This window comes from Otolemur garnettii, unplaced genomic scaffold (genome assembly GCF_000181295.1).
Source record: "Otolemur garnettii isolate 467f Iridium unplaced genomic scaffold, OtoGar3 scaffold00149, whole genome shotgun sequence".
Classification (NCBI taxonomy): Eukaryota; Metazoa; Chordata; class Mammalia; order Primates; family Galagidae; genus Otolemur; species Otolemur garnettii.
The window spans coordinates 3,979,614-4,003,044 of NW_003852544.1; the positions used below are offsets into that span (position 1 = coordinate 3,979,614).

The 23,431-nt window shown below is 37.1% G+C and overlaps 1 protein-coding gene across 1 annotated transcript in view; it reads right to left on the reverse strand.

Moving 5' to 3' along the window:
• Positions 1–23,431, reverse strand: part of GMDS (GDP-mannose 4,6-dehydratase) — a 587,084-nt gene that overhangs the window by 333,868 nt on the left and 229,785 nt on the right. Inside the window, exons 5-6 of the mRNA XM_003799345.3 lie at positions 8,912–9,104; positions 7,742–7,846 (exon numbers count right to left, since the gene is read on the reverse strand). Of these exons, the coding sequence (XP_003799393.1) occupies positions 7,742–7,846; positions 8,912–9,104 (298 nt within the window). The remainder of the gene's footprint in view (positions 1–7,741; positions 7,847–8,911; positions 9,105–23,431) is intronic.

The following is a 23,431-nucleotide window of genomic DNA, read 5'->3' on the forward strand; positions in this document are numbered from 1 at the left end:
AACAAATGGTTAGAAATATTTCATCATTTTGAAACAAACCATGTTCCATACAATAATTCACTAAAAATTGTGGGATACGCGCTGTCCTTACCAGAAACTAATACTGTGACTGAACGCGTTTTTTCTACAGAAAATAAAGTGTAGACGTCAGAAAAATCACAATTAAGTGTTGAGAATCTGAAAGCCATTTTATATGGGAAATGTAATTTAACAAATTCTTGTGAAATATTTCATGATCTTTTAAACAACGACAGCAGTCTACTAAAAAAATTCACTCAAATGAGAAATATGCCAAAGAATAAAATAATACTATATATAATGTTTTAATGTATGATATTTGTAAATTGTACTTATGTTGAAATTTAAAAAAATATATTACAATACTATTTTTGCATTCTATGAAAATTTTTGTTACTCCATATAGACCAAATTTTTAATTAAGAACCCCTGCCCCTTCCCCCCCAACGTCAATGGTATCCCCGCTTTACCAATGTTAAAATCTGGTCACCTTAGTATAGCCAAATATACATGTAGGCTATTCAGGCATCCTGAAACTACAGCCCACGGGCCACATGAAGCCTGCCTAGGACATTTATCCAACCCGCCAGGTGTTTTTGCCGCCACTGCCTGTCCTGTTTAGCAGCTGACTCGTCCTGGGGCCCACAGTCCGGCCCTCCTACAGTCTGAGGGACAGTGAACTGGCCTCTGTTTAAAAAGCTGGAGGACCCCTGGATAGCTTATCACTCCTATGATATACAAATCTGTAGAGCAGGTTATTGTACTGAATAGTATAGGTAATTGTAATACAATGGTAAATACCTTGGAGGCAATTTGGATTTAGTTTTCAGACCATAGCAATAAAGTAAATGCCACAATGAAGCAAGTCCCACAAATATTTTGGTTTCCCAGTGCTGATAAGTTATGTTTACACTGTACTGTAGCCTATTACCATGCAATAACATGGTTTAAAACACAATATATAACTATATGCCTTAAAGAAAAAAATATATTATTGTTCATTAAAAAAAAAAAGGCAATGCTTATCAAAGCTTTCAGTTAGTCCAGTGATTTTCAACTGGTATGCCATGGCACACTGGTATGCCATGAGAGGATCTTAGGTGTGCCATGAAAATAATTTAATTTTCAAAAGAAGTTCAAAGCACAGTAAGTATATTCTTCTTTTTTAGTCTTTTTTGGTCAATATAATTTAAAGGTTAAGATAAAAAAAGTTGAAAAACACTGAGTTAGTTGTAATCTTTTTGATAGGGACAGGTCTCACTTCCATGCTGATGGCTGCTAACTGATTGGGATGGCGTTTGCTCAAGGTTGTAGTGACTGTGACAGTTTCTTAAAATGAGAGAAAAATGAAGGTCATCACATCAATTAACTCTTCCTTTCACAACAGATTTCTCTATAGTATGTGATGTTAGCATCTTACCCATAGTAGAACTGCTTGCAGAATTGGAGTCAATCCTCTCAAACTCTGCCATAGCTTTACCAACTAAGTTTATATAATATTCTAAATTATTTGTAGTCATTTCAAAATTATTCACAGCATCTTCACCAGGAATGGATTACATCTCAAGAAACAACTTTCTATTCTCATCCATAAGAAGCAATTCCTCATCTATTCAAATTTTGTAATAAAATTGCAGCAATTCGGTCACATCTTCAGGCTCCAGGTATAATTCTAGTGCTCTTGCTTTTTCCACTACATCTGTAGTTATTTCCTCTAATAAAATCTTAAATTCCTCAAAATTATCCATGAGGTATGGAATAAGCGTCTTTTAAACTCTTGTTAAAATCGACGTTTTGATAGCCTCATATGAATCATGAATGTTCTTAATGGCATCTAGGACAGCAACCCCTTTCCAGAAAGTTTTCATTTTACTCTTCCCAGATCAGATAAATCATTATCTACATATTTCATGAACAGTAAGACTGAGAGCTAAAATTACATCTTGGTCCATAGGCTACAGAATGGAAGTTATGTTAGCACACAAGAAAAGAGGATTCACCTCCTTGTACATCTCCATTAAAGTTCTTCAATAACCCGATGCATTGTCAATGAGCAGTAAGTATTTTATTTTTTATAATTTTTTATTAAACCATAGCTGTATACATTACCGCATTTATGGGGTACAATGTGCTGATTTTATATACAATTTGGAATGCTTATATCAAACTACTTAACATAGCCTTTACCTAACTTTCTTAATTATTGTTAAGACATTTATACTTGGGGGATGGGTGGAGGGAGGGTGATTGGAGGGATCACCTCTATGGTTTATCTTACAAAGGTACAAGTGAATCTTTCTAAGAATAGAATATAAACATCTTAACACAATAACTAAGAAAATGATATAAAGGCTATGTTAACCAGTTTGATGAAAATATTTCAAATTGTATATGAAAACACCACACTGTATCCAATGATTGCATTAATGTACACAGCTATCATTTGATAAAAATAAAAGACATTTATACTCTATACTTAATAGATTTGTTTATTCTAAAAAGTAGGGTCTCAATACTGGGCTTCAAATATTCAAAAACTCATGGTATAAACAGATGTGTTATTACCCAAGCTTCATTGTTCCATAGATAGGGCACAGGAAAAATAGATTTAGCTAAATTCTCAAGGGCCTAAGGATTTTTCATACAGTGAATGAGTACAGGCTTCAAGTTAAAGTAACCAGCTGCATAGCCCCTAGCAAGAGAATCAGCCTGTTCTTTGAGTCTCTGAAGGCAGGCATTGACTTCACTTCTTTAGCTATGAAAGTTTTAGATGACACCTTTTTCCAACAGAAGTCTGTTTCATCTACACCAGGGGTCCTCAAACTTTTTAAACAGGGGGCCAGTTCACTGTCCCTCAGACCATTGGAGGGCCGGACTGTGGGCCCCGGGACGAGTCGGCTGCTAAGCAGGACAGGCAGCGGCAGCAAAAACACCCAGCGGGCCAGATAAATGTCCTAGGCAAACTGCATGTGGTCCGCGGGCCGTAGTTTGAGGACACCTGATCTATACCAAAAATCTACTGTTTAGTGTAGACAACTTCATCAATAATAATCTTAGCTAAGATCTTTTGGATAACTTGCTATAGTTTCTCCATCAGGACTTGCTGCTTCACCTTGCATTTTTATGTTAGGGAGGTGACTTCTTTCCTTCAACCTCATGAAGCAATCTCTGCTAGCTTCAAGGTTTTCTTTTGCAGCTTCCTCTTTTTTTCTTAGCCTTCATAGAACTGAAAATTTAGGGCCTTGCTCTGGATAAGGCTTTGGCTTAAGGGAATATGTGGCTTGTCTGATCTTCTATCCAGACCACTCAAATATTATCTTATCAGCAGTAAAGCTGTCTTGCTTTCCTATCATTTGTGCATCCACTGAGGCTGCACTTCTGATTTCCTTCAAGAACTCTTCCTTTGCATTTGCAGCTTGGCTACTTGTCTGGCACAGAAGGCCTGGCTTCCGGCCTGTGTTGGCTTCTGACATGGCTTTCTCACGTAGGTTAGTCGTTTCTAGCCTGATGTACAGTGATAGACACGCAACTCTTATTTTCAGTTGAACACTGTAGGGCCATTGTAGAATTATTAATTAATCTAATTTCAATATTGTTTGTCTCAGGGACTAGGGATGCCCAAGGAGGTGAGAAAACGAGGAATGGCTGGTCAGTGGAGCCACTGTCTGAGTGATAACACAGACAACATTTATCAATCACATTCACTGTCTCCTCCATTGTTTTGGGTCAAAAAACAACTACAATAGTAACATCAACAATCACTGATTATAGATCACTATAACAGATAGACTAATAATGAGAAAATCTGAAATATTGTGAGAATTACCAAGATCTGACATAGAGACAGCAAGTGAGCACATGCTGTTGGATAAATGGCATCAACAGACTTGCCCAAGGCAGGGTTGTCACTAACCCTCAATTCGTTTTTAAAAAAAGAATGGTGAAGAGGCAATATCTATGAAGCATAATAAAAATGAGACTGTGTTTGTGTATCTAAGTGGACCTAAACTTACAAAAAAGTATAGTAACAATACAGTATTATAATCTTATTGGGCAACCATCATACATGCAAGTCTATTGTTGACCAAAACACTGTTGTGTGGTATATGACTATTCTTTATTTTTAAAAAAACAGATAAAACTATATAAATAAAGTCACCTTTGTAACATCTGTGAAAATCAGCATTCAGTACATCATAATAGTTACCTACAAAACATATACTGATATATACATTTTCATGTCTTCTACACATACAATTCTAAAATTTTAATTATTATTATTTTGATGTAAAATATAACTAAAGTGCCTCCATTTTATAAAAAGCAAGCCTACTATATGAGTGCCTCCATTGTCTTGCTTTCAATGAAAGAGTGACTGGATGGTGGTGAGGGAAGCAGAGGCCACGTCAATGAATTATCAGCTTTATTCCCTACATCAGAGATTTCTGACTGTTGATCTGATGCTCGCCAGATACATAAGGCAGTCAAAAACATAGTAAGAGAAAGTGTCCAAGCTCAGGAGCTGCGGTTGCTGCAGTGAACCATATTGTAGATGTGTGCTCAGTGACTAGCTGTTTGATTCCATACCTCACTGACAATTAGCTTTCCCTTAGAGCACTTGGTCACAGTGTGTATCCTTCAGAACATTTACTCATTTGAACAGAGCAGCAGAGGATAAGAGAACCCCAAATGACCAAAATACATCAGGAATTCTGCTTAAGGACTGGTTCACTATGGACACTGATTTTAACATTTGCAGGAAATTTTTCTAAATGACTACCTTGCTACCTTTGGAGAAAACCACAATAAACAACTGAAAGCTTCTTAGATTTTGAGGATCTATCTGGCTGCAGCTGGGACCAGCAAATGTTTTCTTAAAGGCCTAGACAGTAAATATTTTAGGCTCTGCAGGCTACAGGACTCTATAGTGTGAAAGTAGGTGCAGACAATATATAAAGAAATAAATGTGACTGTGTTCCAATGCAACTTAATTTACAAACATACATTGGCAGGCTGGATTTGGCCCTTGAGTCATAGTTTGGCAATCTTTGGTCTAACCTATCTTTCTCTTTAAAAAGTACTTCTTCCAGGGCAGCACCTGTGGCTCAAGGAGTAGGGTGCCAGCCTCATATGTTGGAGGTGTGGGTTCAAACCCAGCCCCAGCCAAAAACAGCAAAAAAAAAAAAAAGTACTTCTTCTATACTTTTAAAATTCAGAAATTCTTATGGAATGTTATTCAAAAAGGATCCTGTCAATTATTTTTTGTTAAATATCCATCCAAAACTATATCAACTTGGGGTCTACTAACTGGACATTTGGGATCATATGCCTAGGACTAGACCATCAGAAAAAAGAAGTGTATATCATTGCCTGTAAGAGAACTGATGCATAAATGTTCAATTAAATGTTCACTTACTTTATCAATTAAAGTATCATAGCGAATTGTAGATATGCAAACTAATACTATTGCTAAAAATAAATTTTCTGCTTATTATTATATATCAGACTGAATCTTTACTTTAGAATAGTTTATTAGCTTTGATTACTATATGTCTATTTATGAAATATTTATTTAAAACTATCCAATACATTTCTACTATTCTTTAATTCATTTCACCTAGCTGTCAAGTTAGTTAGGTTTTACTGAAACCCAGAACAGCTGTTCATTCATTCATCTAAAAATACTGAGGATGCCAAAAAAATATGTATGCATTTTAAGAAAGGAAAAAACTGTACTAAAATTGTGATCCTCAAGTCATAGTTGACTTCTGCAACTATCAAAGCTCCTGGAACATGACCTGCATTCATCTCTTGCTATCAGTCTTTATTGACACACCTTTTTTCCTTTGTTTTCCTCAAACTTACCATTACCGTTCCTTGAGAAAGTTTCATGTATCTTCACACATACAAAGCGGGTTATCAGGCAGAATAAAAGACAGAACTTTTTTCCCTTATACTCTCCACTTTTAAATTTTCTTTCAAAAAAGTATTACTTTCTAAATGTTTTGTAAAACAAAGTGATTAATATACATAAGATGAAAAATCAGATCTCATGAGATGTATAAATAGAGGACTGAGAAGAGTTTTATTTACATTTATCTTTTTATTCTATCACCTAAGAAGGCTTATAATTTTACTTATAATTTTTACTTATAATTTTTCCAGGTGGAAAAGTTGAGGGGGAAAGAATACAGAACCCAAAACGATGTGTATAGACATGTTTGTGAGAAAAAAGCCAGGGATGACCATTTACTGAACAGTCCCTGAGCATCATGCATATGAAGTGCTTGGGGCAAAGATAGCTAAGATCTTCCTTTTCCTCTTCCCCTTATTAAAGACATCCAGAAACATAAAATGAATTAAAGAAATGTTTCTGGCTGCTTTTTAACTTGTTTTCTTTTCAGCCAACCTAAAAGACAGGCTAGGTTCTTATGCTTTAAATGCCCATCATGGGAATTTTTAACGTAAGCAATTATAAGATAAAAAAGTACTGACGCTAAAGATACCTTTGTAAACCTGTCACTTTAATCTTTCTTCATGACTTGTTAGTTTAATTAGGTGGCTAGGCAGTCACATAAAATTTCACTGAAAAAGTTATCAGTGTTACTAGTTGGGCCTGAAACTTAAAACATTAAGACTTCTCACCTATTCTCAGAATAAAAGACTAAGTGATATTGAAAGTTAATAAAACTTCTTGCAAAATTAAACAGATTACTTTTACTTAGAAAAGAGTGTGCCTGCTTTGTAATAGGTTTTCATGCTTCAGTACACCAGAATTAATGATGGAAGTACACATTTTGTTATTTAAAACCTAATACTGGGGAAAGCAGAGCTATCACACTGTTACAGTCTCATCAACAACTATTAAAAGGCAACAGGCCAATACAAATAGATATAGTTTCCCAAAAAATAGCAAAACAAAAAACTCAATATGTATTAAGAACTGATTTTAGGGAAGAGGGGGAATAGGGAGAGAAAATTACAGCTACGTAGAAGGAATAAATTCTAGTATTCTAGCACTGTCGGGTAACTACATTGAACAATAAATTGTTTTTCCTTTTAATTATCTATAAGAGAGAATTTAGGATGCTCCTCACACAAACAAATGTTTGCATGATGTGCAATTGGTTGGTTGATGTGCTAATTCCTCTGACTTGATCACCACACATTGTATATATCAAACATTACTATGTATTCCATAAAGATGTATAATTATTATGTGTCAATAAAAACATAACTTCAAATTTTAAAATATGCTTTAGATGCACAGAAATTTCTGGGTGTCTATTTAATAGAATATAAAAGAATACTGAGTATCTGGTTGATTCAAAGTAAAAAGTAATACAGATTCTACATATTTAGTGTATGTGATTAGAAGTAACTTCCAGAAACACCAATACTTTATTACTTATTCCTTTGTGGTCATATGGAAGCTTCCTAAACCTCAGCTGAAAACATGCTTGATAAAACCTACCACTGAAAATGGTAAAACTGAGACACTATTTTAGTTCTTCATGATGAATTAAAAACTTCAACAAATTTAAAACAAAATTTGAAAACTGAGGCTGGACTTCTATTTCTTTATTTACAACTTGTGACATTCACAGTAGAAACGTACATAAAGCTGTTAGCAGTCTCTATAATATATATACTAAATATATATACAACTTTCTGTTATTGTTAGAAGTCTAAAATTCTCTTTTCAATTAATATATTTACTAACCTCTTCTGGGACTCTCATGATTGAAGAGAATGCCATTCACTGCAAAGAGATTATATGCCTCACGGAAGTTTACCACAATCCAATAGGCATAGAGTTTTGCTGCCCCTGTTGGAATAATTTTTAAAAAGCAATAAAGTTTATTATAAAAGACAGTGATTTTTACTTAACTTAAATAATAATTATCATTTGTAATGTATCAAATAGAAAAAAATACATCAAAAGTAAAAGACAGAATAAAAGTTCCTATGTCAGTTAATCACGTTCATCAGGAAATATCCACCAATTTCTTTCTTTTTTTTTTTTTTAAGAGATAAGAGTCTCACTTTGTCACCCTCAGTAGAGTGCTGTGGTGTCACAGCTCACAGCAACCTCCAACTCCTGGACTTAGGCTATTCTCTTGCCCCATCCTCCTGAGTAGCTGGGACTACAGGCGCCTGCCACATGCCCAGCTAATTTTTTGTTGCAGTTTGGCCAGAGCTAGGTTCAAAACCACCACCTTGGTATATGGTGCCAGGGCCCTACTCACTGAGCCATAGGTGCCGCCCCCAACAATTTCTTACTCTTATAATATCTATTGTGTATTCTTTCACAACCTCAATGATTCAACAATAATGTGCAATATATCAAGCTGACTTTTCTTAGGTCTTACTCCCTTAAATTATTAAGAACTAGAAAGTAAAAAATTGGGGATCTTAACAAACTGCTTTGAAATGTTATCATTGATGTCTTTAGTGAACATTTTCCCTACAAATTTTATTTTATTTTTGTAAGGGTTTGTGCTCAGCGAAACTTTCACTAGGGAAATAAGAAACAAGAAACCTTATCACTTCAGTACAATCTCACAATTGCCGAGAAAAAGAATCATGTTGGTTCTAATTTTCCTTTTAAAGTGATCTGTACAGAAGGGTTGAATGAACACAGATTGATGAAGTGAGGTGGTAATTTCACCCCGGAGGCAATGGGAGCAAATACTTGCAGTTAGCAGTGTATAAAGGTATGCTTCTCAACAAGTCTAGTCACTTTCGTCCGTCTAAATGTTAATCTCACGCCCAGATGACTTCAGCCAAGAGACATGAACAGAAGGAAAGAAGAAACAGGCACCCCCCTCGCCCAACCCCAAGTCCGCAAAGAACGCTGCATATACGCAGAGTTGGGCATGTGCATTCTCACCGTAAGGTGACCGAGGGTAGAAGGGGGTGGTCTCCTTCTGGGGTATTTCTTGCACTTTCCCAAAAAGTTCACTTGTTGATGCTTGGTAGAACTTCACAGAGTTGATAAGGCCACAAGTCTTAATTGCATCCAGAAGTCTTAAAGTGCCAACGCCATCAACATCCGCAGTATACTCAGCTAAGTCAAAGGAAATCTGGAAAGAGCAGGTGGAGAGATGGCTGCATGAATGGGTTAACAGCACGCAGATGCTGACTGGGTGAGGAGGCTATGATTTCTAACTGTGAAATGTGATGCTGCTGAGAAAATACTATTGTTTTCTAAGGGCAGAATAAGAGTGCGGATGTCATCTATTTCTAATATCAGATGGTTAGAAAATATTAATTACCTGTGGTAATGGGAAGGACTTTAACCATGCTTCGGTTACATACTAATTCCTGGCTGGAGTTCCCAGGGCACAGCTACCATAGGCAAACCCCTGCTTCTCAGAATCATCTGCGGTGTTACTTAAAATTTCACTTTGAACCAATCTCTTGAGGTTGGGGCCCTAGGAAACTCAACATCTTTAATGAGCTTCAGTTGATTTTTGTATACAGAAGTTTGAGAACATGTGCATTAGACACAGTTGATTTTTTAAAAGATTGTTCAGCTTTCTACTTTTAAATTAAGATACAGGAATAACTAGTATGTTACACACAAATAATCTTTTTGCAATATGAGGTACAATGCATAGAGCAAGATGTTAATATGTATATAAAGTAAAGTAACTTCTAAGTGGGTATTAAGGAATAAATCAATGTTTTGTAGTTCTTTAAAGTACTTTTTAAAAATAAAAGTTACTGATACTTTTTTTCTTAAATTATCTCTATGTGTACAAAAGTGATGAACAAATTAACCTAATATTAGGTCCCTTAAAATAATGAAGCTGAAAATCTTCATCTCTGGCTTATACACAGGCTAAAAACAGCCAGGCACAACACAAACATGCTTCCTGCTGCTTTGTGAATAACCTCAAACTTCACCTGGAAAAAAACCCTCTTTGGGTGAATATAGCTACTGGCCTTCGCTGCTGGGTCCTGAGTGTCCCCTCAACAGAAGCTGTGAGACACAAACAGAACATAGCATATACACATGGCATTTAGGCAACTGCTCACCAGGGACCTGATTCAGACCACTAAAGTCATGTCATTTAGGCCAGTTGAGTAAAGCGCATGTGGCAGTCTTGAAATTTTCAAAAAAGGGTAGGTTTCACTTTAATCTTTCAAAGGCAAGAAAGCAAATTTGGCCCATTTTAGCCTTTGTTAATAACATAGAAAAATTCATCCTTTTAAAGTTTACCATTTAGTAGTATAGTCACAGCATTATGCAGTCATCATCAACATCTCATCCCAGACCATTTTTATCATCCCCAAAAGAAACTTTGTACCCACACGCAGCCACTCCTGAGTCCCCAACTCCCCCTCTGACTCTGACAGCTGTTAGTCCTATGCATTTGCCTATTGTGGACATTTCACACAAACAGAATCATATCATACATGGCCTTTCATGACTAGCTTCTTCACTTAACATGTTTTCATTTTGTTGAGTATACAGGTAGAACTGGAGTTACTGGGTCACAAAGTCACCTTATATTTTTAATATTTGGAGGAAATGCCAGGCTGTCTTCCAAAGCGGCTGCACCATTTCACATTCTCACCAGCAATGAATAAGATTCCAACTTTTCCATATCCTACCCAACACTTGTGGTCTATCCTTTGATTACAGCCAGCCTAATGGTGTGAAGTGGTATCTCTTTGTAGTTTTGGTTTGCATTTTTCAGATGAGTAATGTTGAGTATCTTTTCATGAACTTATTGGCCATTTATATCTCTTCTTAGTGGAAAATGTATATTTGAATCCCTGACTCATTTTTAAATTGGGTCATTTGTCTTTCACTGAGTTGTAAAAGTTTTTTTTATATATTCCAGATACAAGTCCTTTATCAAATATATAACTTGAGATTTTTCTGCCCAATATAATGGTTGTCTTTTTGCTTTTTTTTTTTTGAGACAGAGTCTCATTTTGTTGCCCTCGGTAGAGTGCCATGGAACCATAGCTCAAAGCAACCACAAACTCTTGGGCTTAAGCCATTCTCTTGCCTCAGCCTCCCAAGTAGCTGGGATAACAGACAACTGCCACTATGCCTGGCTATTTTTTTTCAGATGGGGTCTCACTCTTGCTCAGGCTGGTCTCAAAATCATGAGCTCAGGCAATCCACCCACCCTGGCCTTCCAAGTGCTGGGATTACAGGCCTGAGTTTTAAGAGACAGAGTCTCACTACGTTGCCCAGGCTAGAGTGCGCTGGCTATTCATATGCACAGTCATAGCAAACTACACCCTCAAATCTACGACTCACACGATCTTGCATCAGCCTCACAGTAGCTGGGTACACAAGCCCGTACCACCTCACTCAGTTAATGTCTTTTTACTTTCTTAATGGTGTCTTGTGAACCTCAAAAGTCCACTTTACCTACTTGTGTTTTGTCACTGGTGCTCGTAGTGTTATATTAAAGAATGTTTTGCTTAACCTAAGAACAGTAAGATTTACTCCTATGTTTTTTTATAAGAATTTCATGGTTTTACCTCTTGTATTTAGTTCTAGGACCCATTTGAAGTTAAATTTTGTATATGTTTAGGAGTCCAAATGCATTATTTATACATGGATATCCAGTTGTCAACGTATCACTTGTTGAAAAGGCCAGTTTTTCTTAGCACCATGCAGTTTTATTCTCAGGAAAAGCTGTGGCCCCATGTTTAGGAAACAGTGCACTAACAAGGCCTTGGGAATGGAGATGTCAGGGGGCTAGGACCACCTAGTGGTGTCCCCTTAAGCAGACTAGTCACCTGCTTCCTCTGGCCATTGCTTCTTTACCATAATAGTGCCACAACTACATATTTATATGGCACATTATAATTCAAAAGTTCTTTTGTACAAGCTTTACAACAATTCTAGGAGCAACAGAAACCAAGTAGTTCCATAGGTCCTAAGGTTCAGAGAAATGGATTTGCTAAAAGTCAAACTATTTAGCAGCAGCAGAACCAGGACCCAAAGCAAGTCTCTGCTCCTGAATGGTCCTCACTGTGAAGGGGGGATTCAGCCATTCTAAGGTACAGACCTTTGCCAGGGTCTAGCAAAAGCATGATGCCCTAGGAGAAACAAAATTGCACATGGGCATATGTGAGTGCATGTGCGTCACACACACACACACACACACACACACATATAAATACACACTGTCACCTACAGTTTCCAGGGATTCATGGATTGCAGATTAAGAAACCCTGACTTGATGATCCTTAAAATAATTTTTGACACTAAGTATCTGTCAAGCTGGTAGTTAAAATATTTTTAAGTGTAAGTTCATACCCCATTATGTTTGCAGTCTTTTTCAAAGGATCAGTCAGTTCTGAACAACAAAGAGAATTTTGTGGGGTTTTCTTGTTTTTTGGCTAGTTTTTCATTTCTGTACAAGCTGCCAACACAGATCCATGGTTAAGAATACCTAGTATTTTTTTAAGTATTCAATACCAGCAGATATGAATCTAAGCATTTTGTATGTATATATTTATTTAATACCAAGAACAGGTAAGAAGCTAAAGCATTATACACAGGGTGAATGTGGCACTGCATTATACACAGGGTGAATGTGATATATACTGGGTATACTATATATGCATATGCTATGTTCACAGTGAACCAAAAGTCCCTGTATAAGCACTTCAAACACTAAAACAGAGAATGAAACTCTGTACAACTTAAAATCTTTTATTTATGCTAGAGAATTCAGTTTGGATAACTAATAGTTTGTTATTCAGAGGACATAACTCACAGAAAAGTATTAAAAGCAGTGAGGCTGAAAATAGCAAATGAGACAGGAGAATACCAGGGTATGGGGGGAAGGACGTCTGTGTGTCCATGGATTTAAAGATAATTCCATCAAGACTTAAACATATTCAACATGCTGGAGGATAAAACTGGCTGATTAAATCAAATTGTTTACAAAGTGTTTTATAACATAAAGTAACAAATCGAGTGGCTTCCATTTAAAAAAAAAATCAGAATAGCATTTCATAATTGATCAACTCCTAAAGGTAAGAAGTGTGATTCTGAACATCAAAGGTGTAGAGATCTGGGCCTCTGGGCCAAATCTGGCCTGCTGCCTGTTTTTGTAATAAAGTTTTATATGACACCAGCCACACTCATCTGTTACATGTTTTCTATGGTAGTTTTCACACTGTCACAGCCAAGGTGAATAGCTGCAATATAGAATGTATCTCCCCTGAAGTCAGAAGTATTTACTATCTGGAAATTTACAGAAGACTTTCTGAGCCCTGAGCTAAACTACGGTTATACCTGGGAACCAAAGTGAATAGTTTTTAGAATTTGTATTATTATTTGTTTCTGTAACTTCTCAATACTACAGGATAATTATGAAGTATGTTTCCAATCACAAAAAGAGAACTATACTTTCAGAAGTACGAAGACTTAGTTAACAATAGTAACTAAAGTCTTGTAATAAAGTGTCACTGATTTTTAAAAAGAGAGAGAGAGACCAACTCAAGCCTACAAAATACTGCTGGAACTCTCTTTCTGGAAATATTTTTTTCATTTGGCTTCCAGATGCCCATAACCTTCCAGTTCTCTTGCCTTTTCACCAGCAGCAGCTCTTCCAGCTCTTATGCCAGGGACATGTGGTCTACCAGTTCCCTGTACCTCCATTCCAGTCCTAGGGCTCAGTGCTGGGCCTTTGTTCCTTATTCCTCCCCACCTTCCAGGGGTATCATTCAGTTCTGGGTCTCAAATCACCATCTCTGTGCAGATGACCCCAAAGGCCCACTTGAACCTTCCTGTGTACTGGATGTGCTTGATGCCATGTCACATTGAACTGGCCCTAAACAGGGCTCCGGATGCTGTTTCCAGAGCTTTTCTTCCCTTAGTCCTTCTCTCTCCATACATAGAGCCCATTCAAAACAAAACCAAGGAATCATCCCTCATTCCTCCTTGCCTTCACAGGTTATAGGTCTCAACACTGTGACCCTACCAGGTAATGCAGACTTCTATCAGTTTTCATGGGAACCACTGAAGGAGCCTCTAACTAGTTCAGTTATAGCGCTTCCCCACCTGGCTCCAGGTACTACTCCACTTCATTGCCTGCCATGCTCTTCCCTTGCTATGATTCAGCCTCTCTGACCATCCTGCTGTCCTCTGCTTGTTGCCAGCATGTCCCTCCCTAAAGCCTTTATGTTGGCTATTCCCAGGGCCTGGGTGTTTACCCTTCCTCTGTTCAGAATCCCCCCACACGAGGCCTCCTGGAGCCCATCAGCAAAAACAGCTATCTCTACCTCTGCTCTCCTGGCAGGCTTCATCTCAGAGTACCCAGCATACTGGGAGGCCAAGGGCTTTTATTTGTGTTTTTCCCATTGTTTCTGTTCCTACCATTTAGAAGGTACTAACTTGAATGAGTAAGAGAGCATTAAGTCTGAAGTTTAGGCAGGTAATTCCCTCAATGACCTTATACAATTAACAACAAGAACAAACTTTGCCTATGGAGCAAATTCCATTTTAAAAATTTCAATGAATAAGCCAAAGTTTCCTGATTACAAATGCTGCCGTAGAAAAAGAGAACTGTGTACAAAAGAACTAAATGTGGTAAAAGAAAACCAAAGACCAGAAAGCTTTCCTCTAACATTTGATTTCCCAGACACAAGACGTAGCTCATGATACCAGCTAGCTGGAAATGCCTAAGACCACACAAGCAGCCACACTGTTTACTGTTCTATAAGTTATTAATCAAGGAGACCAACAATGAAACACTACTTTCCATTGTGAATCAGTCTTTTTCCAGTTAGCAGGAGCCTAGCAAAGTTGATGTTTACTGAGCAGCTGGTTCCAGATGCATACCTGTTTATCTCCAAGGCTAAGAGTCAGGCAGGTACAGATCTAGAAGCATTGCAGCTCAAAGGGCAGGGAGGGCATCTAGAGAGGGCGGCAGGTGCTGACTACGGGAAATACAAAAGGTGAAAAGAAACAGAATCCTGCCCTCCCAGAGTCTGTCCCTTACAGGTATACATTAGAAACAGGCACAAAACAGGATTCAAAAGAGAGGCCACAGGGATTAAGGAAGGCAGAAGTGTGCTGAGGTGGTTACAAGTGTTGGGGTGGGAGTGGGGAATACAGACTTTAAAGAAGGACAGATGACAAGGGCAGATCAAAGAAAGGCCCACTAAGGAGATGGAGGTGGCAGGTGTGAGGTGTTCTAATGGGAGGAGGGGAATATGAACAAAAGGAAAAACAAATGCATGGCCATGTCTGGGGAATAAGGAGACCTATGCCTGTCTTTAGTTTGTTCAGAGAGCACTGGGAGCCAGTAATTGCTCTGAACAGTGGTCAGCATCACTTCAACCTGCCTTCTAAAGGTATGCTGCCCTCCCAATTCTGTCTGCCCCCAGCCCAGCCCCAGCTCTTCAGTTCGGAAACTTACTTCTCACACTCATGATCCCAATTATGTATGATTTTCCTTGTTCTACTGCAATTATATTTTTGTTCCAAACATTTGTAATTTCGAACATTATATATAAATTATAAGGTTGTTATTCTAGCAGAGTGATGAATTCTAGCCAGACTACACAAATGTGACGGGTTTCCCTTTGCATACTCAAGGTATATTAAGATGTAGTTTCCATTACATTTTTTCAAATGCTCAAAGTAGACTCAGAACTTTCATAGAGAATGAGAACTTTCATCATATAGGACAAGGAAACTGTCTCTATACACACTCTGCTCCCAGAGACTCTGATGAGAATCACTGCCGTCCCCACCCACTATTTTTGCCTGTCTACCCCCGACACTGCAGGGGAGCCAAAGCTTTCCAGCTTCCATCCCTATTGTTTAGTACACAGGAGCACTAGAAAAATACTTGTTAAATGAATTCATTTTTTAACCATAGAGGCAAATCAAAACTTTTATTAATTGGAGTAGAAAACAAATAGGGTGCCCTGCTCTTAGAGCATGCTAAAGTCTTGCTTTTTTTTTGAGAGCATAATACTTGCTCTGGAAGGCCAAACATATTGTAACACCTTGCCAGATCCAATCATTTAGTGACACTAAAAGGAAGACCGGTGGCCCCAAGAGTATTCCTGAGTGTGAAAACCTTCATCTCTAAAATGCGTTATTTCATTTTTGTTATTTTTCTCATTTCAGTAATACCTCTTTGGTCACAGTTCTTTGCTACTTCCAAGAACCTCTGGTCCCGTAACATAGTCTTTTTTGTTTTTTTCAGATAAACCAATATTAACTAAGTTTAAAGAAAATACTAACTTGTTTTAATTAATTAAAATTAGTGTGAAATAAAATGTTAAACCAAGTCTTCTGCTTTAATAGAAAAATCTTAATTTAAAAATATTGTGTGATTCAAATTATCAGAAATTAGACATATAAGACATCTTTTCTCTCCCTGTCCATTTTACAGACCTTTGTCAATTAGTAATAAATATAGAAAAACCTGTTGTGATTTCTATATGAGAAAATAACTATCTATTTTTTTCTAAAGCAGACATGCAGAGATTCTTTACAGATAAACAGAAATAACAATTCAGTTTATCTACTGAAATTAATTATATCAGAGGGTACTTAACTGTCCGTGAGGTCCACGGATAGAACTGGGGGAGTGGAAGCACATGGATTTAGATTTTTAAAAATCCAAAATAATTTCTTCATTTTCACTAAGTTCTTTTTTTTAACATTACAAATGAGCTTCTTTAAATTAAAAAACAAAAACTATTTTTTAAAGCATTAGCAGAACACCACCGAACATAAGCTCCATGAAAATGGTGGTATAATCTGTAGACTGTCCCTTCCCTTCCCTTTCTCTTCCTCCCGCTCTCCCTTCCTTCCTTCTTTTTTTTTTTTCCTTTTCTTTCTTTTTTTTTTATTAGATCATCCCAGTGTACATTAATGCAATCATGAAGTCATGGGGTACAATGTGTCGGTTTTATATACAATTTGAAATATTTTCATCAAACAGGTTAACATAGCCTTCATGGCATTTTCTTAGTTATTGTGTTAAGACATTTATATTCTACATTTAGAAAGATTCACATGTACCCTTGTAAGATGCACCACAGGCACGGTCCCACCAATTACCCTCCCTCCACCTATCCTCCCTTCCCTTTCCCCTTTCCCCATATTCTTGGGCTATAATTGGGTTATAGCTTTCATATGAAAGCTATTAATTAGTTTCATAGTAGGAATGAGTACATTGGATACTTTTTCTTCCATTCTTGAGATAGTCTGCTAAGAAGAATATGTTACAGCTCCATCCATGTAAACATGAAAGAGGTAAAGTCTCCATCTTTCTTTAAGGCTGCATAATATTCCATGGTGTACATATACAATTCCTCTACTAGATATATATCCAGAAGACCAAAAACCACATTATAACAAAAATATTTGTACCAGAATGTTTATTGCAGCCCAATTCATAATTGCTAAGTCATGGAAGAAGCCCAAGTGCCCATCGACCCACAAATGGATCATTTTCACTAAATTCTATCTGAAATTTAGAATTCCTTTCCATTAATATTTTGACTGTAACTCACAATCCTCAATAGTACTATTACTACCTGTGACCTTTTTAACAATAAAGATAACAGCCATCTTGACCCCATAGGATAGTTACTGCAAATGCCATTCATATCATTGTGCCCATCATTACGCTGTCATTCCAGTGGTTACTAGGCCCATTGCCAGGTCTTTTTCAATATGTCATGGCACATTATTGCATGACTTTTATGTATATTAACATATTAATAGAGTCAGTTTTCTCTGTTATCCTAAGATTTTATTTTATACTTTTAAAAACAGTATTTTGGCCAGGAGTGGTGGCTCACACCTATAATCCTAGCACTCTGGGAGGCCAAAGTGGGTGGATTGCCTGAGCTAAGGAGTTCAAGACCAGCCTGAGCAAATAGGAGATCCTATTTCTACTAAAAATAGAAAAACTAGCTGGTGTTGTGGCATATGCCTGTAGTCTCAGCTACTCCGGAGGCTGAGGCAAGAGGATTGCTTGAGCCCAAGAGTTTGTGAGCTATTACAACAAGGACTCTACTGAGGAACCCTGGATGACAGAGTGGGAGGGAGGGAGGGAGGGAGGAATGGAGGGAGACATTATTTTGAGAACATCCATAGGCTTCTCCAAACTGCTGAAGGAGTCCATAAGAAAGGTTAAGAATGAATTTGTTCTCTAGATCAAATGGTAGCAACAAAGTTTAATTATTTAAGAATGTCCTTAAAGGAGAAAATTCCCTAAATCTTGCTCATCACCTATATCCAATAACATTAATAAGGTCTCATTGGCCACTTTGAATTCTAGATGCACATAACCTAAAAGTATTATTGTTACATAATCAATTCTTCTATGGTTTAAGACACTCAATAAATTCCTAACCTCAATAAAATTTCAAAAGTACCTATTAATAAGTACACTAAGGCATTCATGTGACACCAGAGTTATACATACAAACCAAAAAGTAAAGAGTCATTACCACTGAAATGCATTTCCTGACTTTTATAACTTTAAGTTATTTTGATCATATTAATACATACAGCAAAATGAGCTAACAACCCTCTATACTGGGAAAAGTGATGGCAAAGGATTAGTTAAGGGCCTTAAAATAGTAAACCAAGGGATTAAAATTATTTGTTAATGATAACCAGAGATTACTATAGAATTTAATGTTTGCTGCCAGTTACCACCCAGATTATAGTAACTTTGGGTGTTCTCTATACAGACAAATTAATGAAAAGTGACTTTAGTTGTATATAAAACAGACTAAAACACCGCAAAAATCTTATAGTCTTCATCATTATTATGAAGTTTTACTTTCCTTTTATAACTACTATAATTATTAATGCATGTGGAATGGCCATTACTGTTAACCATAAGAATAGGACACTAACTTTGGTGTCTAAGTAGCCAATTATTCTTTAGTTAATAGATAAAATGACTGAACAAAAAATGAGAATTCCTGCAAAGGTTCAACAGCTCTGGGATGCTACGAGATGGCCTGAGGTTACAACAGTGGAGGTCTCCCATAACTCACATGGGGAGAATACTTTTAAGATAAGAAGTAGAGCTGAAACTTCTAGGTAGAACAAATAACTCAGCTTAGAGAACTTTCAATGCCACTGGGAACTGGCATATGCACATGTTTGTCAGTAAGACACAAAATAAGGAAGGCCAAAGCAAGTTCATATTATGCAGGTGATAATCGGTTTTCTCCTCTTCTTGCCTCCATTTCTCTTGACTGCTCTTTTCCCAAAATAGCATATAGTGAATCAATTTTAGAAGGAATGTTAAGGAAAAAATATCTAAGCCATGGGAGAAATGTACAAAAGGCTTTTACAATAAGTAATCCCTCGAGTAGGGCGCCGGCCCCATATTCCGGGGGTGGTGGGTTCAAGCCCTAGCCTTGGCCAAAACTGCAAAAATGAATGAATGAATAAATAAATGAATAAATAAATAATTAAATAAAAGTAATCCCTCATAAGAGACTTACATGTGCTGCTGTACATATTTCATTAAAAACCCTGGAAAGAAGAATCAAGAGCCCAAAACAAGAATTGTGTGGCAAATTGGCAAACCAAAGGAGTCTGATCAAAGATGCTTTGATCAATATGGAATAAAATTGATATTTTATTCAATTTTTCAATTGATATTTTATTCAATATTTCCTGAGAAATAGGAAATAAAGAAAGGGTGGGAACAAAGAGAGCAACCAGATACAGAGAGAGCATTCTCTCCACTGGCCATAGAAGACACAAGGAAGGTTCCAGTTAACAAGCCTTCAAAACAGGAAGGCAGGAGCAGTAGGAAACATCAAGGAGTCTCTGGTAAGCCACAAATTAAAATGCAGACAAATCACTAAGACTGACATTCAAGGAGTCACAAGTGACATTATAGAACTATATGCACTATAATGAAAATGCAGCAGATTATTAAAGTGACTTTAGTCCATAAAAAGACAACCAATGATTACATTTAAGACAAACTCAAATCATCGGCCATTGTTGGGTTTTTCATACAGAATAATCTAGCAAATCCACATCAATGGGCAGAATCAAGGAATAAAAATAAAGCCACAGCAGAAAATAAAGTGGCTTTGTGAGAGTCAATATTTCCCTGCTATTTTTAAGAAAATTCTTTAAGGGATAAATAAGCACATAAGAAAGGAAGAGTGTGAGAGAAACCCATAGATATATCTCACCTAGATTGTCACAGACCTTGACAAATACCATGACAGAGTGCAATTAAGAAAGCAATAACATTCGCTCTGGCACTGGGAGAATGTGCCTCTTTTAATCACCATAGCAGGCTCCCTCCTAATTGCCAAAAGAGGCTCCTACCCTACCACAATCAGAAATTTCAGACAGACAACTAAAAGTAGAAGTAAAAACACCATGCTAAAAGAGCAAAACATAAAAATTAAATCCTATCAGTTACTTAGTGATTATTCTTATTTTATGTTTTGAAAACAATCTGGGAAAGGGAGTACTATGAAAATCTCTAAAAGTTCTAATGATTTTACAGAAAAGTAGAAAGTCACATTAGAAACAGCAATTGAAAGATCTCTTGGGGGTACCCTAAAGGACTTGAAAAATGGCAAGAAATCTCAAATTGGACCATTTGAAGATAATGAACTTGGGGGAGGGCAACTGGACCCACATCCTCAGAGCTAGAAATAGCCTCAGAGTTTCCTGAAAACACCAGGCTTTGGTTTGACACTAAAAGGCCAAGACAATGTGGAATCTCAAAAAAAAAAGAACAGAGTATTAACAGGACTGGGTCTCTCTGGGAAGCCTGGGGTTCTTGCACCTTTGGGAGGCCTAAAGTCTTGGTAGTCACATTTTGAGAAAGTCACCAGGAAGTGGACGAATATGTGCAGCACAAGGAAAACCTTCAAAGAAACAGAGTAGCTATCACCTAAAGAAAGTGTTAAAAGAAGTCAGACTTCTTTGATTTATGAATTCTAAGCCAGGAAGTAGGTATAATGACTAAGGCTTTGTAATAATAAAGAACATGGATAGAAAGATCACAGACCAGCTTATGAAAAGTCCAAAAGACTTGAATAAAGTCATATCCTTTAAGTCTGATTAAATGTTAAATTGAAAAAATAGAAAGTTTGTCTTCAACTGACAAATGTTTAAAGAACAATTTGCTTGATCTGCTCCATTTGGATCAACCCATTCTATTTCAAAGCAAATTATGCATAAAAGAAACCACTGATTTCGAAAGCAAAGTTAGCGAACACGAGACAGTTCCTGTTACTATGTGCATAACCCAGTACCTGGTACCTGACAGGATTTTGACAGTGTTTCTTGAGGGAATGAATAAATAGGAACTGTTTTAATATCACCAAGTATGGCAGATATCCTCAGTGATTCCACTCCTTCTCTCCTAGATGCCTTTTTCTAAATTTAGTGTTTGAGTTCTGATGAAGACTCATTTCCACAATAAACCATGATGTAACAAACCTAATGTAAGCATGATTAGGCAGTTCTGCAAAATAAAATATGCTCTGCATGAAAAACAATAATTATTATTCTGCTATTAATACTATTATTATTAATGTTTAGTAATATTAAATATTACTTTAAAAATAATATCTTGTATAACAAAAGGTATTTCACAATGGAAAAACATAAGTGCTACATTTTCAAGTTTTTTAACATTTAAATTGCAATGCAATACAAAATTTAGATTTTACAGAAAAACACAGGTCACACTGAGCAAATATATGTCTTATTTTCTTTTGCATTTTGTCCATGATTATCTTGCTGCAATGTAGGCCCAAGTCTATTTCCTTGAGATCTGCTGAGCTGACGTGAGACAAGAAGGGCTCCTAAGGATTAGAGGGTGGACAAGAATGATGCCTGCACCTATGTACTGCAGGCAAGCAGAGGAAATGGGGAAATGAATTTAATTACAAAGTAAAAGGAGGAAATAATCACTATCTAGGTTGGAGTTCTGCAAAAACACCTGCAAAGCATTAGAAGCTGTGAGTTCTCAGATGCAGAAAAATACTAATTAACTGTGACAGTGATTCTACTAGGTAAGGGCAAAGATGCTTGTATATATGTGACTAATGAATCACAAACCAGAAGTAATTTATGACAATTAACTACAACTCTAGGGCTACAGTTATTTTGCTAATAAACAACACAGAAAGAAATTAGTCTCTCTAAGCCTCAGTTTCATTCTCTTAAATACTAAAGAAGTTTCCAAGATGCTTCCATGCCATTAAGGATACCACACAAAGGTCCAGCAAACACTAATTCAAGGATAAGAAGAAGCAAGAAAAACCAAAGTTCAATATTCTAGTCATAATAGCCAGCGAGTAATACAGTGAAAAGTATAATCAGGAAACAAGATTGGCCCTGACAGTGAGGATAGTAAATCTAAGTATCACTGGGTTTACTACCCAGGACACTGTGATTGCTCCTTATGACCCATTAGGGATATTAATCCTTTATAAATCTACCCTCTTAACACTTTGGACCTCTCATGATCTTTTTCCTTATAGGCAATAGTTTCAAACAGGTCTCCTGACGTTTCTGCATCTCATCCCCCATACTAACAGAATTATCTTCTCACAATGTAAAATCTAATCAGGTCACACTCTTCTAAAAGTGCAATGGCTCCCAAAGCTTTCAGATGAACTTTAAACACCTCTGCTTAAATAATTCAAATCAACATGGTAACCATGTGGCTATATTTTAAGGCCCCAACTCCCTAGCACTGCCACTGTAAGCGTATCAATGATGAAATTTAAAAGGAAAAAATGAAAAAGATATGGCCACGTAGGCCTGACACACAACAGAAGATACTGAAACACAAAGCAGGAAGGAAAGTTAAAGCTACAAACCTGTTGGAGTTCAAGGCAGAGCTGGAATTTCAGCTGTCGTAAGTAATAGGAAAACAGGGTGAAAAGCACCCAGTGAGGAGGGAATCTTGAGCCAGACCTGCTGCTTAAAACCAAGGATGAAGGTAGAATTTCCCAGCCTGTGAAAGGAAGATGAAAGAAACTTCTTTTTTTAACATAAAGCTACATGCCTAAAAAAGAGAGGCAAACAGCAGCAGACAAAGCTTTATGCAAAGATCTGTTCCAGAGGTCTGCTGGCTTGGCCACTGACCAGATCTGTTAGACTTCCAATATCAGAGTTGGATAGAAACTCTAAGCCACCACCAATACAGAACTAGTTCTGGACTAGAACGTCCTAGAGGGTAGATGGTGGCAGTAACAAAGTCATTAACAACACAAGGGACAGGTGCGGGTAGGGCTCCTGTTTAATGCAGGATTGCAGAACAAATTTTTCAGAAAGAACATTAATGATGGCTCAGCGCCTATAGCTCAACTGGCTAAGGCGCCAGCCATGTACACCTAAGGTGGCGGGTTCGAATCCCCAGCCCGGACCCGCCAAACAACA